The 17,217-nt window shown below is 47.4% G+C and overlaps 1 protein-coding gene across 1 annotated transcript in view; it reads right to left on the reverse strand.

The window, feature by feature from the left end:
- Positions 1-617: 617 nt before the first annotated feature.
- Positions 618-17,217, reverse strand: part of aldh8a1 (aldehyde dehydrogenase 8 family, member A1) — a 47,275-nt gene continuing 30,675 nt past the window's right edge. The window contains 11 exon segments of the mRNA XM_046299212.1: positions 618-626; positions 2,688-2,709; positions 2,711-2,810; positions 2,813-2,840; positions 4,303-4,407; positions 4,409-4,452; positions 4,455-4,508; positions 4,511-4,558; positions 8,763-8,912; positions 10,466-10,621; positions 13,299-13,429. Coding sequence (XP_046155168.1) covers positions 618-626; positions 2,688-2,709; positions 2,711-2,810; positions 2,813-2,840; positions 4,303-4,407; positions 4,409-4,452; positions 4,455-4,508; positions 4,511-4,558; positions 8,763-8,912; positions 10,466-10,621; positions 13,299-13,429 — 847 coding nt within the window.

Below are 17,217 nucleotides of genomic sequence, written 5' to 3' on the forward strand. Positions count from 1 at the left end.
GTGGGATGTCTATGTTCCTTTTTCTATGTTGTGTTTTTTGTGTTTGGCCTGGTATGGTTCTCAATCAGAGGTCAGGGTGTGAGTTGGGTGGGTTGTCTATGTTCCATTTTCTATGTTGTGTTTTGTGTTTGGCCTGTTATGGTTCTCAATCAGAGGTCAGGGTGTGAGTTGGGGTGGGATGTCTATGTTCCATTTTCTATGTTGTGTTATGTGTTTGGCCTGTTATGGTTCTCAATCAGAGGTCAGGGTGTGAGTTGGGGTGGGATGTCTATGTTCCATTTTCTATGTTGTGTTTATGTGTTTGGCCTGGTATGGTTCTCAATCAGAGGCAGGTGTCGTTAGTTGTCTCTGATTGAGAATCATATTTAGGCAGCCCTTTTTCCCATCTGTGTGTTTATTTTCTGTTCTGTGTTTGTATTTCACCGTTCCGGACTGTTTTCGTTTCGTTCTCGTTTCCTTCTCGTGTTTTGTTCGAGTATTCGTCTTCATTAAAAGGAGAATATGAATACTTACCACGCTGCACCTTGGTCCTCCTCTCTTTCTCCCAACGACGAACGGTACAGAAACACCCAAAGGACCAAGCAGCGTGGTAACAGGCGGCAGCAGCAGCCGAAATCTCAAGACTCCTGGACGTGGGAGGAGAGTTTGAACGGAGAAGGACCCTGGACTCATGCTGGAGAATATCGCCGCCCCAAAGCAGAGCTGGAGGCAGCAATATGAGGAGGCAGCACGGCAGCGCGGCTGCGCGGCTGGGACGAGAGGCAGCCCCCAAAATGTATTGGGGAGGCACACGGGGAGTGTGGCGAAGTCGGGTAGGAGACCTGAGCCAACTGGTGGACCGGGCAGGCACCGTGTTATGCCGTGAGGCGCACGGTGTCCCCGGTGCACAGGCATAGCCCGGTGCATTACAGAGCAGCTCCTCGTATCGGCCGGGCTAGAGTTCCGTGAAGCCGGCTCTACGCATCTGGTCTCCAGTGCGTCTCCTCGGGCCGGGGTACATGGCACCAGCCCTACGGTCCCCGGTTCGCCAGCACAGCCCAGTGCTGTTCCACCTCGCCGCACACTTATGTCATGCAATAAAATGCTAATTAATTACTTAAAAATCATACCATGTGATTTTCTGGATTTTTGTTTTAGATTCCGTCTCTCACAGTTGAAGTGTACCTATGATAAAAATTACAGACCTCTACATGCTTTGTAAGTAGGAAAACCTGCAATATCGGCAGTGTATCAAATACTTGTTCTCCCCACTGTGTATATATGCTAATTTCTCTCAATTTCGGGAACAAATTTAAATACACAGAGGTACCGTGACGAGATCCTGAGGCGAGGCCCATTGTCGTGCCATTCATCCACCGCAATCACCTCATGTTTCAGCATGATAACACACGGCCCCATGTCACAAGGATCTGTACACAATTCCTGGAAGCTGAAAATGTCCCAGTTCTTCCATGGCCTGCATTCTCACCAGACATGTCACCCATTGAGCATGTTTGGGATGCTCTGGATTGATGTGTACAACAGTGTGTTCCAGTTCCCGCCAATATCCAGCAACTTCACACAGCCATTGAAGAGGAGTGGGGACAACATTCCACAGGCCACAATCAACAGCCTGATCAACTCTATGTGAATGAGATGTGTCTCGCTGCATGAGGCAAATAGTCACACCAGAGACTGACAGGTTTTCTGATCCACGGCCCCCAAAACATGTTTCAAACAGATGCACATCTGTATTCCCAGTCATGTGAAATCAATAGATTAGGGCCCAATACATGTTTTTGACCCAATTGACTGATTTCCTGATGTGAAGTATGTAGACAATGATTTTTTAATAACATGATCTTCGAGAACTAACAACCACTAGAATAAACTCCAGACAGTCAGGGAGAAGTAACAACGTCATGGCATCGGGCCATGTTTGAGCCACTCAGATAGCATAATAACACAGCAATAGACCACTGATTGGCCAGCTCATCCCCTTCTAGACCACTGATTGGCCAGCTCATCCCCTTCTAGACCATTGATTGGCCAGCTCATCCCCTTCTAGGCCATTGATTTTTGTTATAATGTTTGAGCCACTCAGATAGCATAATAACACAGCAATAGCCATCATCCTCCTCTAGACCACTGATTGGCCAGCTCATCCCATTCTAGACCATTGATTGGCCAGCTCATCCTCCTCAGAAGTATGACATCATACTCTAGGAAATAGACAGCATTTTTCAAAACGGTCTGTTTGAGACACAAGATTGAGGTGGGATTGTTGAAGTAAGTATTTTTTGTTCTTTAATTTATGCTTTGGCCACAAATACGAGTATAGGATGAGTCAACAACATTATTTGGGTAACAGAATTAACAGACTATTCACTTTTAAAAGTCACTTTAAAACCGCACATTTTCTTCTCTGCCCAAAGGGGGAAAAATGTGTGGGAATTGCAGGAAATTAGTTTTAAATTAGTTTTAAATTAGCTTTTAGGTCCAATGCAGCTGTTTTTTTCCCTTCTCAATGTCAAATCATTTCTGGGTAATAATGAAACTACATTACTGTGATTGTTTTAAAGTAAAATGGTCAAAAGAGAAACAGAAATGTGGTGGAGAGGAAAACGGACAACTAGCTGCTACTGGCAGAGAGATCTCCATCTTAAACTAAATCCAAGCACACCTCTGTAGATTATGTAACGGCATACCTTCTCCAGGTGTTCCTGCTGACCAGAGTCCGTTATTGTTGTCGGGTCGGAGGGATGCACCAGTCTTCCATTCCGCTGCCGCCACAAACCTCTTCAGGAACTCTTTGCAAATACTCCTCACGAGATCCTACTGGTGCACAGACAGATCTCACCCTGGTGAGGAGGAGGAGAGGGAGGAGGAACAGGAAGAGGAAAGAGGAAGAGGAGGAAGAGGGAGGAAGAGGAAGAGGGGGAGGGGAAGAGATGAGAAGAGGAGGAAGAGGATGAGGAGGAAGAGGAGGAGGAAGAGGAATAAGAGGGGGAGGAAGAGGATGATGAGGAAGAGGGGGAGGAAGAGGAGGAGGAAGTAGGTCACCTTACTGTCAGCTAGCAAAAATGTGAGAAATGTCACCACCATGTGGCCAACACATGAACTTACAACGTCTGTTATAGAGGGTCAATCAGAAGAGTTTCATGTATAAACGGTCATGAACACAGCCAATATGATTCCTCATTCTACATGATAGAGAACATGACACTTCTACCAATGCATTTATTTTATTTTATCTAAGCATTCTATAATGTTGCATCATCTCACCAACTGCAAACTCAGTATTACATGATTGGTCAGACTTTTATTTTGTACCTTTATTTAACTAGGCAAGTCAGTTTTAAGAACAAATTCTGATGATGCTCGTACTATAGTCCCCTCTTACCCTATTGGCTCATCCTGAGTCCCTCTCTTACCCTATTGGCTCATCCTGAGTACCCCTCTTACTCCTATTGGCTCATCCTGAGTCCCCTCTACTCCTATTGGCTCATCCTGAGTAAATTCTCTTACCCTATTGGCTCATCCTGAGTCCCTCTCTTACCCTATTGGCTCTCCCTGAGTACCCCTCTTACCCTATTGGCTCACCCTGAGTCCCTCTTACCCTATTGGCTCATCCTGAGTCCCTCTCTACCCTATTGGCCCATCCTGAATCCCCTCTTACCCTATTGGCTCATCCTGAGTCCCCCTCTTACCCTATTGGCTCACCCTGAGTCCCCCTCTTACCCTATTGGCCCATCCTGAGTACCCCTCTTACCCTATTGGCCCATCCTGAGTCCCCCTCTTACCCTATTGGCCCATCCTGAGTACCCCTCTTACCCTATTGGCTCATCCTGAGTACCCCTCTTACCCTATTGGCTCATCCTGAGTCCCCCTCTTACCCTATTGGCCCATCCTGAGTACCCCTCTTACCCTATTGGCTCATCCTGAGTCCCTCTCTTACCCTATTGGCTCATCCTGAGTACCCCTCTTACCCTATTGGCTCACCCTGAGTCCCCTCTTACCCTATTGGCTCATCCTGAGTCCCTCTCTACCCTATTGGCCCATCCTGAATCCCCTCTTACCCTATTGGCTCATCCTGAGTCCCCTCTTACCCCTATTGGCTCATCCTGAGTCCCCCTCTTACCCTATTGGCTCACCCTGAGTCCCCCTCTTACCCTATTGGCCCATCCTGAGTACCCTCTTACCCTATTGGCTCATCCTGAGTCCCTCACTTACCCTATTGGCCCATCCTGAGTCCCCTCTACCCTATTGGCCCATCCTGAGTGCTCTCTCACTCTATTGACCTGTCCTGAGTCTTACTCTCACCTGATTGGAGAAGGAGGATCGTACGGTGGTGGTGACAGCTTGGTCTAGGTCAGCGTCTGAGAAGATGATGGCGGGGTTCTTCCCGCCCAGCTCCAGGCTCAGCTTTCTTACAGAACGGAGCCGAGCGCTCTGTGATCCGCTGGGCCGTCGCGTGGAGCCCGTGAAACTGACCAATGGGACGTCAGGGTGGCCCACGAGAGCGTCCGCGCCCGCTGGCCGGTGCCGAACACCATGCTGACCACACCCGGCGGAAACCCTGGGGGGAGAGGGAGAGGAGAAGAGGAGGAGAGGAGGAGAAGAGGAGAGGAGGAGAGGAGAAGAGGAGGAGAAGAGGAGAGGAGGAGAAGAGGAGAAGAGGAGAGGAGGAGAAGAGGAGAAGAGGAGAGGAGAAGAAGAGGAGAAGAGGAGAAGAGGAGGAGAGGAGAAGAAGAGGAGAAGAGGAGAAGAGGAGGAGAAGAGGAGAGGAGAAGAAGAGGAGAGGAGGAGAAGAGGAGAAGAGGAGAGGAGAAGAAGAGGAGAGGAGGAGAAGAGGAGAAGAGGAGGGAGAAGAGGATAAAATAGGAGATTAAATTATGATATTAAATATTTATTATTTATAGAATATTTACAAACATATGTTATATTATTTTACAAAGGATAAACATATAGGGATAAATATATACAAAAATATATTAAAATATGCATATATTAAAAACAAAATATATTTATACATATTAAAGAGGGAGAAGATAAATATAAGAAGATAAGAGGAGGAGAGGAGAAGAGGAGAAGAGAAGAGAAGAAGAGGAGAAGAGGAGAGGAGGAGAGAAGAGGAGAAGAGGAGAGGAGAAGAGGAGAAGAGGAGAGGAGGAGAGAAGAGGAGAAGAGGAGAGGAGAAGAGGAGAAGAGGAGGAGAGGAGAAGAAGAGGAGAAGAGAGGAGGAGAAGAAGAGAGGAGAAAAGGAGAGGAGGAGAGGAGAAGAGGAGGAGAAGAAGAGAGGAGAAAAGGAGAGGAGGAGAGGAGAAGAGAAGAAGAGAGGAGAAGAAGAGGAGAAGAGGAGGAGAGGAGAGGACAAGAGGAGAAGAGGAGAAGAGGAGAAGAGGAGAGGAGAAGAGAGAAGAGAAGGGAGAAGAAGAGAGAGAAGAGGAGAAGAGGAGAGGGAGAACAAAGAGGGAAGAGAGGAGAAGAGGAGAAAGAGGAGAAGAGGAGAGAAGATTAGAGGAGAAGGAAGAGGAGAAGAGAGGAGAAGAAGAGAAGAGGAGAAAGGAGGAGAAGAGGAGAGGAGAGGAGAAGAAGAGGAGAGGAGGAGAAGAGGAGAAGAGGAGAGGAGAAGAAGAGGAGAGGAGGAGAAGAGGAGAAGAGGAGAGGAGAAGAGGAGAGGAGAAGAGGAGAAGAGGAGAGGAGGAGAGGAGGAGAAGAGGAGAAGAGGAGAGGAGGAGAAGAGGAGAGGAGGAGAGGAGAAGAGGAGAGGAGAGGAGGAGAGGAGAGGAGGAGAGGAGAAGAGGAGAAGAGGAGAGGAGGAGAGGAGAGGAGAAGAGGAGAAGAGGAGAGGAGAGGAGGAGAAGAGGAGAAGAGGGGAGGAGGAGAGGAGGGGAGGAGAGGAGGAGAGGAGGAGAGGAGAAGAGGAGAGGAGAAGAGGAGAAGAGGGGAGGAGAGGAGAGGAGGAGAGGAGGAGAGGACAGGAGAGGAGGAGAAGAGGAGAGGAGCAGAAGAGGAGAGGAGAAGAGGAGAAGAGGAGAGGAGAAGAGGAGAAGAGGAGAGGAGGAGAGGAGAAGAGGGAGAGGAGGATTATTATTAGAGGGATATTTACAACATGCATATTTATTAGAGATTTAGATTAAGATAATAAATAAAAGGGGAGAAGAAGATATTTATTGGCTTAATAAAAATAAAAGAGGAGATATTATTTAGATATATTTAGAAGAGGGAGAAGAGGAGATATTAGGAGAAGAGAGATAGGATAGGAGAAGAGATTAGAGGAGAGGAGGAGAGTGAGAGGAGGATAGAGAAGGAGGAAAGAGGAGAGGAGGAGAGGAGAAGAAGAGGAGAAGAGGAGAGGAGAGGAGGAGAAGAGGAGAAGAGGGGAGGAGGAGAGGAGGGGAGGAGAGGAGGAGAGGAGAGAGGAGAAGAGGAGAGGAGAAGAGGAGAAGAGGGGAGGAGAGGAGAGGAGGAGAGGAGGAGAGGACAGGAGAGGAGGAGAAGAGGAGAGGAGCAGAAGAGGAGAAGAGGAGAGGAGGAGAGGAGAAGAGGAGAAGAGAAGAGAAGAAGAGGAGAAGAGGAGAGGAGGAGAGAAGAGGAGAAGAGGAGAGGAGAAGAGGAGAAGAGGAGAGGAGGAGAGAAGAGGAGAAGAGGAGAGGAGAAGAGGAGAAGAGGAGGAGAGGAGAAGAAGAGGAGAAGAGAGGAGGAGAAGAAGAGAGGAGAAAAGGAGAGGAGGAGAGGAGAAGAGGAGGAGAAGAAGAGAGGAGCTTAAAAGGGATTTATAGGAGAGAAGATAGAGAAGAAGAGAGGAGAAGAAGAGGAGAAGAGGAGGAGAGGAGAGGACAAGAGGAGAAGAGGAGAAGAGGAGAAGAGGAGAGGAGAAGAGGAGAAGAGAAGAGAAGAAGAGGAGGAGAGAAGAGGAGAAGAGGAGGAGAGGAGAAGAAGAGGAGAAGAGAGGAGAAGAGGAGAAGAGGAGAAGAGGAGGAGAAGAGGAGAGGAGAAGAAGAGGAGAAGAGAGGAGAAGAGGAGAAGAGGAGAAGAGGAGGAGAAGAGGAGAGGAGAGGAGAAGAAGAGGAGAGGAGGAGAAGAGGAGAAGAGGAGAGGAGAAGAAGAGGAGAGGAGGAGAAGAGGAGAAGAGGAGATTGGAGAAGAGGAGAGGAGATAAAGGAGAAGAGGAGAGGAGGATTAGGATTAATAAACATTAATAAGGAGAGGAGGAGAAGAGGATATATTTAGATTATTTAAAAGGATTAGGATTATTTATTTATATTTATATTTATTTAGAGGCTAAAATATTGGAGAAGAGGAGAGGAGGAGAGAGAAGAGGAGAGGAGAGGAGGAGAAGAGGAGAAGAGGGGAGGAGGAGAGGAGGGGAGGAGAGGAGGAGAGGAGGAGAGGAGAAGAGGAGAGGAGAAGAGGAGAAGAGGGGAGGAGAGGAGAGGAGGAGAGGAGGAGAGGACAGGAGAGGAGGAGAAGAGGAGAGGAGCAGAAGAGGAGAGGAGAAGAGGAGAAGAGGAGAGGAGAAGAGGAGAAGAGGAGAGGAGGAGAGGAGAAGAGGAGAGGAGGAGAGGAGAGGAGGAGAGGAGGAGAAGAGGAGAGGAGAGGAGGAGAGGAGAAGAGGAGAATAGGAGAGGAGAAGAAGAGGAGAAGAGGAGAGGAGAAGAAGAGGAGAAGAGGAGAGGAGGAGAGGAGGAGAAGAGGAGAAGAGGAGAGGAGGAGAAGAGGAGAGGAGGAGAGGAGAAGAGGAGAGGAGAGAGGAGAGGAGAGGAGGAGAGGAGAGGAGAGAAGAGGAGAAGAGGAGAGGAGAGGAGAAGAGAGAAGAGGAGAGGAGAGGAGGAGAAGAGAGAAGAGGGAGGAGGAGAGGAGGGGGAGGAGAGGAGGAGAGGAGGGGAGAGGAGAAGAGGAGAGGAGAAGAGGAGAAGAGGGGAGAGAGGAGAGGAGAGAGGAGGAGAGGACAGGAGAGGAGAAGAGGAGAGGAGCAGAAGAGGAGAGGAGAAGAGGAGAAGAGGAGAGGAGAAGAGGAAAGAGGAGAGGAGGAGAGGAGAAGAGGAGAGAGGAGAGGAGAGAGGAGAGGAGGAGAAGAGGAGGAGAGGAGAGGAGGAGAGGAGAAGAGAGAATAGAGAGAGAAGAAGAGGAAGATATTATTTAGAAGAAAGAGAAGAGGAGAGGAGCAGAAGAGGAGAAGAAGAAGAGAAGAGAGAGGAGAGGAGAGGAGGAGAGGAGGAGAGGAGAAGAGGAGATTAGAAGAGAGAGGAGAAAGAGAAGAGGAGAGAAGATTAAAAATAGGATATTAGAGAAGAAGAGGAGAAGAGGAGGAGCAGAAGAGGAGAAGAATAGAGAAGAGGAGAGGAGGGGAGAGGAGCAGAAGAGGAGAAGAAGAGGAGAAGAGGAGAGGAGAGGAGGAGAGGAGGAGAGGAGAAGAGGAGAGGAGGGAGAAGAGGAGAGGAGAGGAGAGGAGAGGAGGAGAAGAGGAGAGGAGAGGAGAAGAGGAGAGGAGGAGAGGAGAGGAGAAGAGGAGAGGAGAAGAGGAGAGGAGAAGAGGAGAAGAGGAGAGGAGAAGAGGAGAGGAGAAGAGGAGAAGAGGGGAAGGGAGGAGAGGAGGAGAGGAGGAGAGGAGAGGAGGAGAGGAGGAGAGGAGGAGAGGAGTAGAGGAGGGATGGAAAAGAGAGAAAATGGGGAGAGAAAGAGGAGTTTGCTTTCACCAGTCTAGTTTTTCACCAGTGTCATTGCTGATGAGTTGTAATGAAGTGAGGTGTGTTGCATTGTGGGTAGCGTAGTCCTACCGGCCTCCTCCAGTAGTTTGCACATCATCCAGGCGGTTACGGAGGTCATCTCGCTGGGCTTAGCAACCACCGTGTTGCCCGTAGCAACAGCCGGAGCGATCTTCCAGGTGAGCAGGTATAGAGGCAGGTTCCAGGGACTGATCAAACCAGCTACACACACACACACACACACACACACACACACACACACACACACACACACACACACACACACACACACACACACACACACACACACACACACACACACACACACACACACACACACACACACACACACACAGAAAGAATCAGTTGGTAAGTTAATAAAACCACCCCTATATAAACCTAGTAGTAGAGACCTTCACTCTCTACCTGTGTCTCAAATGGTACCCTATCCCCTATATAGTGCACTACTGTTAACCAGGGCTCTATGGTAACATAATGTCTGAGTCAATCACTATTGGTGTGTCTGAGTCAATCACTATTGATGTGTCTGAGTCAATCACTATTGATGTGTCTGAGTCAATCACTATTGATGTGTCTGAGTCAATCACTATTGATGTGTCTGAGTCAATCACTATTGATGTGTCTGAGTCAATCACTATTGATGTGTCTGAGTCAATCACTATTGATGTGTCTGAGTCAATCACTATTGATGTGTCTGAGTCAATCACTATTGATGTGTCTGAGTCAATCACTATTGATGTGTCTGAGTCAATCACTATTGATGTGTCTGAGTCAATCACTATTGATGTGTCTGAGTCAATCACTATTGGTGTGTCTGAGTCAATCACTATTGATGTGTCTGAGTCAATCACTATTGGTGTGTCTGAGTCAATCACTATTGATGTGTCTGAGTCAATCACTATTGATGTGTCTGAGTCAATCACTATTGATGTGTCTGAGTCAATCACTATTGATGTGTCTGAGTCAATCACTATTGGTGTGTCTGAGTCAATCACTATTGATGTGTCTGAGTCAATCACTATTGATGTGTCTGAGTCAATCACTATTGATGTGTCTGAGTCAATCACTATTGATGTGTCTGAGTCAATCACTATTGATGTGTCTGAGTCAATCACTATTGATGTGTCTGAGTCAATCACTATTGATGTGTCTGAGTCAATCACTATTGGTGTGTCTGAGCCTGGAGACAGCTTTATAACTTCAAAAGCTTTTAGTTCATCAAGGCTCACATCAGACCTCCCCACACACAGAACCCCCAAACACACACAGACCCCCCCAAACACACACACTCCCCCCCCACACACACACAGACCCCCCCCACACACACACACAGACCCCCCCAAACACACACACTCCCCCCCCACACACACACAGACCCCCCCACACACACAAACAGACAGACCCCCCAAACACACACAAACAGACCCCCCAAACACACACACCCCCCACACACACACAGACCCCCCACACACAAACAGACCCCCCAAACACACACACTCCCCCACACACACACACAGACCCCCACACACACACACAGACCCCCAAACACACAGACCCCCCCACACACAGATCTCTCCCCACACACACAGACCCCCCCACACACAAACAGACCCCCCCAAACACACACACTCCCCCCACACACACACACAGACCCCCACACACACACACAGACCCCCCAAACACACAGACCTCCCCCCACACACACAGATCTCCCCCCCACACAGCCCCCCCCACCACAGACAGCTAGGACTCACCCACTCCCACAGGACTACGGACAGTGTAGTTGACACAGCCCAGATGGTCCATGGTAGTACAGTCGGTGGTGTGGTGGAGAACAGAAGAGGCAAAGAACCTGAAGTTATCGACCGCCCGCGGGACATCCACCGTACGGGCAAACATTACGGTTTTACCTGGAACACAGACACACAGGAGGAAACGGTTTTACCTGGAACACAGACAGACAGGAGGAAACGGTTTTACCTGGAACACAGACACACAGGAGGAAACGGTTTTACCTGGAACACAGACACACAGGAGGAAACGGTTTTACCTGGAACACAGACAGACATACAGGAGGAAACGGTTTTACCTGGAACACAGACAGACATACAGGAGGTAACGGTTTTACCTGGAACACAGACAGACATACAGGAGGAAACGGTTTTACCTGGAACACAGACAGACAGGAGGAAACGGTTTTACCTGGAACACAGACAGACATACAGGAGGAAACGGTTTTACCTGGAACACAGACAGACAGGAGGAAACGGTTTTACCTGGAACACAGACAGACAGGAGGAAACGGTTTTACCTGGAACACAGACAGACATACAGGAGGAAACGGTTTTACCTGGAACACAGACAGACATACAGGAGGTAACGGTTTTACCTGGAACACAGACACACACACAGGAGGAAACGGTTTTACCTGGAACACAGACAGACAGGAGGAAACGGTTTTACCTGGAACACAGACAGACATACAGGAGGAAACGGTTTTACCTGGAACACAGACAGACACACAGGAGGAAACGGTTTTACCTGGAACACAGACAGACATACAGGAGGAAACGGTTTTACCTGGAACACAGACAGACATACAGGAGGTAACGGTTTTACCTGGAACACACAGACATACAGGAGGAAACGGTTTTACCTGGAAAACAGACACACAGGAGGAAACGGTTTTACCTGGAACACAGACAGACGGGAGGAAACGGTTTTACCTGGAACACAGTCAGACACACAGGAGGTAACGGTTTTACCTGGAACACAGACACACAGGAGGAAACGGTTTTACCTGGAACACAGACAGACATACAGGAGGTAACGGTTTTACCTGGAACACAGACAGACATACAGGAGGAAACGGTTTTACCTGGAACACAGACACACAGGAGGAAACGGTTTTACCTGGAACACAGACAGACATACAGGAGGAAACGGTTTTACCTGGAACACAGACAGACAGGAGGAAACGGTTTTACCTGGAACACAGTCAGACATACAGGAGGAAACGGTTTTACCTGGAACACAGACAGACATACAGGAGGAAACGGTTTTACCTGGAACACAGACAGACATACAGGAGGAAACGGTTTTACCTGGAACACAGTCAGACACACGGGAGGAAACGGTTTTACCTGGAACACAGACAGACATACAGGAGGTAACGGTTTTACCTGGAACACAGACACACAGGAGGAAACGGTTTTACCTGGAACACAGACAGACATACAGGAGGTAACGGTTTTACCTGGAACACAGACACACAGGAGGAAACGGTTTTACCTGGAACACAGACAGACATACAGGAGGTAACGGTTTTACCTGGAACACAGACAGACATACAGGAGGTAACGGTTTTACCTGGAACACAGACACACAGGAGGAAACGGTTTTACCTGGAACACAGACAGACATACAGGAGGTAACGGTTTTACCTGGAACACAGACAGACATACAGGAGGAAACGGTTTTACCTGGAACACAGACAGACATACAGGAGGTAACGGTTTTACCTGGAACACAGACACACAGGAGGAAACGGTTTTACCTGGAACACAGACAGACATACAGGAGGTAATGGTTTTACCTGGAACACAGACACACAGGAGGAAACGGTTTTACCTGGAACACAGACAGACATACAGGAGGAAACGGTTTTACCTGGAACACAGTCAGACACACAGGAGGTAACGGTTTACCTGGAACACAGACAGACACACAGGAGGAAACGGTTTTACCTGGAACACAGACAGACATACAGGAGGTAACGGTTTTACCTGGAACACAGACAGACATACAGGAGGTAACGGTTTTACCTGGAACACAGACAGACATACAGGAGGAAACGGTTTTACCTGGAACACAGACAGACATACAGGAGGAAACGGTTTTACCTGGAACACAGACAGACATATAGGCGGAATCTGTTTTATCTGGAACACAGACAGATACACAAGAGGAATCTGTTTTACCTGGAACACAGACAGACATACAGGAGGAAACGGTTTTACCTGGAACACAGACAGACATACAGGAGGAAACGGTTTTACCTGGAACACAGACAGACATTCAGGAGGAAACGGTTTTACCTGGAACACAGACAGACACACAGGAGGAAACTGTTTTACCTGGAACACAGTAATACAGTCGCAGGAGGAAACGGTTTTACCTGGAACACAGTCAGACACACGGGAGGTAACGGTTTTACCTGGAACACAGTAATACAGTCGCAGGAGGAAACGGTTTTACCTGGAGCACAGACAGATACACAGGAGGAAACTGTTTTACCTGGAACACAGACAGATACACAGGAGGAAACTGTTTTACCTGGAACACAGACAGATACACAGGAGGAAACTGTTTTACCTGGAACACAGACAGACATACAGGAGGAAACGGTTTTACCTGGAACACAGTCGCAGGAGGAAAATTAATTTCAGCAAGGAAACAATGTTGTAGCGTCAAGTACAATCAAAAGTTATGGTGTCTTTAAGAGTCAGAACGTATAGTCAAATAGTCTTGTTGTGGTCCAGACTTCCCAGCCAAATTTCCATCAGATCAGGGGTTAGGGGTCAGCACCTTGGTCTCGTGACTCTGCCTGGGCCAACTCTTCCAGCTGAGCTTCCATCAGGTCAGCCAGTTTATTCATCACCTGACCTCTCTCAGCTGGGCTACGGGCTGACCAATCAGGGAATGCCCCTCTGGCTGACCTGCACCGCAGCCTCCACCTGCAACCAATCAGACAGGGTTGGCATGTGTGTGTGTGTGTGTGTGTGTGTGTGTGTGTGTGTGTGTGTGTGTGTGTGTGTGTGTGTGTGTGTGTGTGTGTGTGTGTGTGTGTGTGTGTGTGTGTGTGTGTGTGTGTGTGTGTGTGTTGTGTGTGTGTGTGTGTGTCAAGCCAAACGTCATGTAACTGCAGTCCATAAACACAGGTGGAAAAGTACCCAATTTTCATACATGAGTAAAAGTAATTACCTTAATAGAAAATGACTCAAGTAAAAGTGAAGGTCACCCAGTAAAATACTACTCGAGTAAAAGTCTAAAAGTATTTGGTTGTAAATGTACTTGAGTATCAAAAGTATAAGTATAAATAATTTAAAATGTCTTATATTAAGGAAAGCAGAGAATACGATTTTCTTGTTTTTTAAATTTACAGATAGCCAGGGGCACAGTTCAACACTCAGACATCATTACAGATAGCCAGGGGCACAGTTCAACACTCAGACATCATTACAGATAGCCAGGGCACAGTTCAACACTCAGACATCATTACAGATATACGTAGATATACGTAGAATGTATGCACACATGACTGTAAGTCGCTTTGGATAAAAGCGTCTGCTAAATGGCATATATATATATATATATATATATATATATATATATATATATATATATATATATATATATATATATATATATATATATATAATATATATATATATATATATATATATATATATATATAGATAACCAGGGGCACAGTTCAACACTCCAGACATCATTTAAAGATAGCCAGGGGCACAGTTCAACACTCAGACATCATTACAGATAGCCAGGGGCACACTCCAACTCTCAGACATTATTTACAGATAGCCAGGGGCACACTCCAACACTCAGACATCATTTACAGATAGCTAGGGGGAATGCTCCAACACTCAGACATCATTACAGATAGCTAGGGGCACACTCAACACTCAGACATCATTACAGATAGCCAGGGCACACTCCAACACTCAGACATCATTTACAGATAGCTGGGGAATGCTCCAACACTCAGACATCATTACAGATAGCCAGGGGCACACTCCAACATCATTTACAGATAGCTAGGGGAATGCTCCAACACTCAGACATCATTACAGATAGCTAGGGGAACACTCCAACACTCAGACATCATTTACAGATAGCTAGGGGAATGCTCCAACACTCAGACATCATTACAGATAGCTAGGGGCACACTCCAACACTCAGACATCATTTACAAACAAAGCATTTGTGTTTAGTGAGTCCTCCAGATCAGAGGTAGTGGGGAGGACCAGGGATGTTCACTTGATAAGTGTGTGAATTAGACCATTTTCCTGTCCTGCTAAACATTCAAAAATGGAACGAGTACTTTTGGGGTTCAGGGAAAATGTAAGGAGTAAAAAGTACATTATTTAAGTACTTTACACCACTGTCCATGAAGTAGCCTAGCAGAAAAATATTTAACCACAACATAGTATACTATAGAACACACCCATCCCAAACGACGATGTTGAGAAGCACCAGACACTCCAACCCAAACTACTATGTTGAGAAACACCAGACACTCCAACCCAAACTAGACAGTGAGAAACACCAGACACTCCAAACTAGACAGTGAGAAACACCAGACACTCCAAACTAGACAGTGAGAAACACCAGACACTCCAACCCCAACTAGACAGTGAGAAACACCAGACACTCCAACCCCAACTAGACAGTGAGAAACACCAGACACTCCAACCCAAACTAGACAGTGAGAAACACCAGACACTCCAACCCAAACTAGACAGTGAGAAACACCAGACACTCCAACCCAAACTAGGCAGTGAGAAACACCAGACACTCCAACTTCACCAACTAGACAGTGAGAAACACCAGACACTCCAACCCAAACTCAGACAGTGAGAAACACCAGACACTCCAACCCCAACTAGACAGTGAGAAACACCAGACACTCCAACCCAAACTAGACAGTGAGAAACACCAGACACTCCAACCCCAACTAGACAGTGAGAAACACCAGACACTCCAACCCAAACTAGACAGTGAGAAACACCAGACACTCCAACCCAAACTAGGCAGTGAGAAACACCAGACACTCCAACCCCAACTAGACAGTGAGAAACACCAGACACTCCAACCCAAACTAGACAGTGAGAAACACCAGACACTCCAACCCCAACTACTAGTGAGAAACACCAGACACTCCAACCCCAATCCAGAGCAGTGAGAAACACCAGACACTCCAACCCAACTAGAGATGGTGAGAAACACCAGACACCTAACCCAAACTAGAGTTGCAGTGTTGAGACACTCCAACCCCAACTAGACAGTGAGAAACACCAGACACCTGAAACCCAACTAGGACAGTGAGAAACACACAGACACTCCAACTCCAAACTAGACAGGAAACAAACATCAACCCCAACTAGACAGTGAGAAACACCAGACACTCCAACCCAAACTAGACAGTGAGAAACACCAGACACTCCAACCCAACGAGAGCAGTGAGAAACACCCAGACACCCAACCCAAACGTGCTAGGAGGACAGTGAGAAACACTAGACACTCCAACCCTTAACTAGACAGAGTGAGAAACACCAGACACTCCTGAACCTTGGAACCAGACAGTAGGTTCACCAGACACTCAACCCCAATCACAGTGAGAAAAACACCAGACATCTAACCCAAACCAGATGAAAGAGGAAACACCAGACACCCAACCCAAACCAGACAGTGAGAAACACTGCAAGACACCTCCAAACTGCCCAACTAGACAGTGAGAACATGCACACCAGACACTCCAACCCAAAACTAGATGGAAGGAGAAACACCACACACTCCAACCCAAACTAGACAGTGAGAAACACCAGACACTCCAACCCAGAGCCAGTGAGAAACACGCCTAGACACTCCAACCCAAAACTAGACAATATGAGAAACACCAGACACTCAACCCAAACGAAAGGTATAAAACACCAGACACTCCAACCCCAACTGCATGAGAAACACCAGACAGCCAACCCAAACCAGACAGGAGAAACACCAGGACATCCAACCTTCAACCAGACAAAAAGCAGAAACACCTGACACTCCAACCCAAACTAGACAGTGAGAAACACCAGACACCCAACCCAAAACTAGACAGTGAGAAAACACCAGACACCTCAACCCAAACTAGACAGGAGAAACACCAGACACTCCAACCCAAACCAGACAAAGTGAGAAACACCAGACACTCTAACTAGACAGTGAGAAACACTGAGACACTCTAACTAGACAGTGAGAAACACTGACACTCGAACCCAAACTAGACAGTGAGAAAAGACACCAGACAACTAGACAGTGAGAAACAAAAGAACCCAAACTAGGCAGTGAGAAACACCAGACACTCCAACCCGTAAACCAGGCAGTGAGAAACACCAGACACTCCAGACACTCCAAACTAGACAGTGAGAAACACCAGACACTCCAACCCAAACTACTATGTTGAGAAGCACCAGACACTCCAACCCAAACTACTATGTTGAGAAACACCAGACACTCCAACCCCAACTAGACAGTGAGAAGCACCAGACACTCCAAACCAGACAGTGAGAAACACCAGACACCCAAACTGAGTGAGAAACACCAGACACTCCAAACTAGACAGTGAGAAACACCAGACACTCCAAACTAGACAGTGAGAAACACCAGACACTCCAACCCCAACTAGACAGTGAGAAGCACCAGACACTCCAAACTAGACAGT

This window comes from Oncorhynchus gorbuscha, linkage group LG14, assembly GCF_021184085.1.
Source record: "Oncorhynchus gorbuscha isolate QuinsamMale2020 ecotype Even-year linkage group LG14, OgorEven_v1.0, whole genome shotgun sequence".
In the NCBI taxonomy this organism is placed as follows: Eukaryota; Metazoa; Chordata; class Actinopteri; order Salmoniformes; family Salmonidae; genus Oncorhynchus; species Oncorhynchus gorbuscha.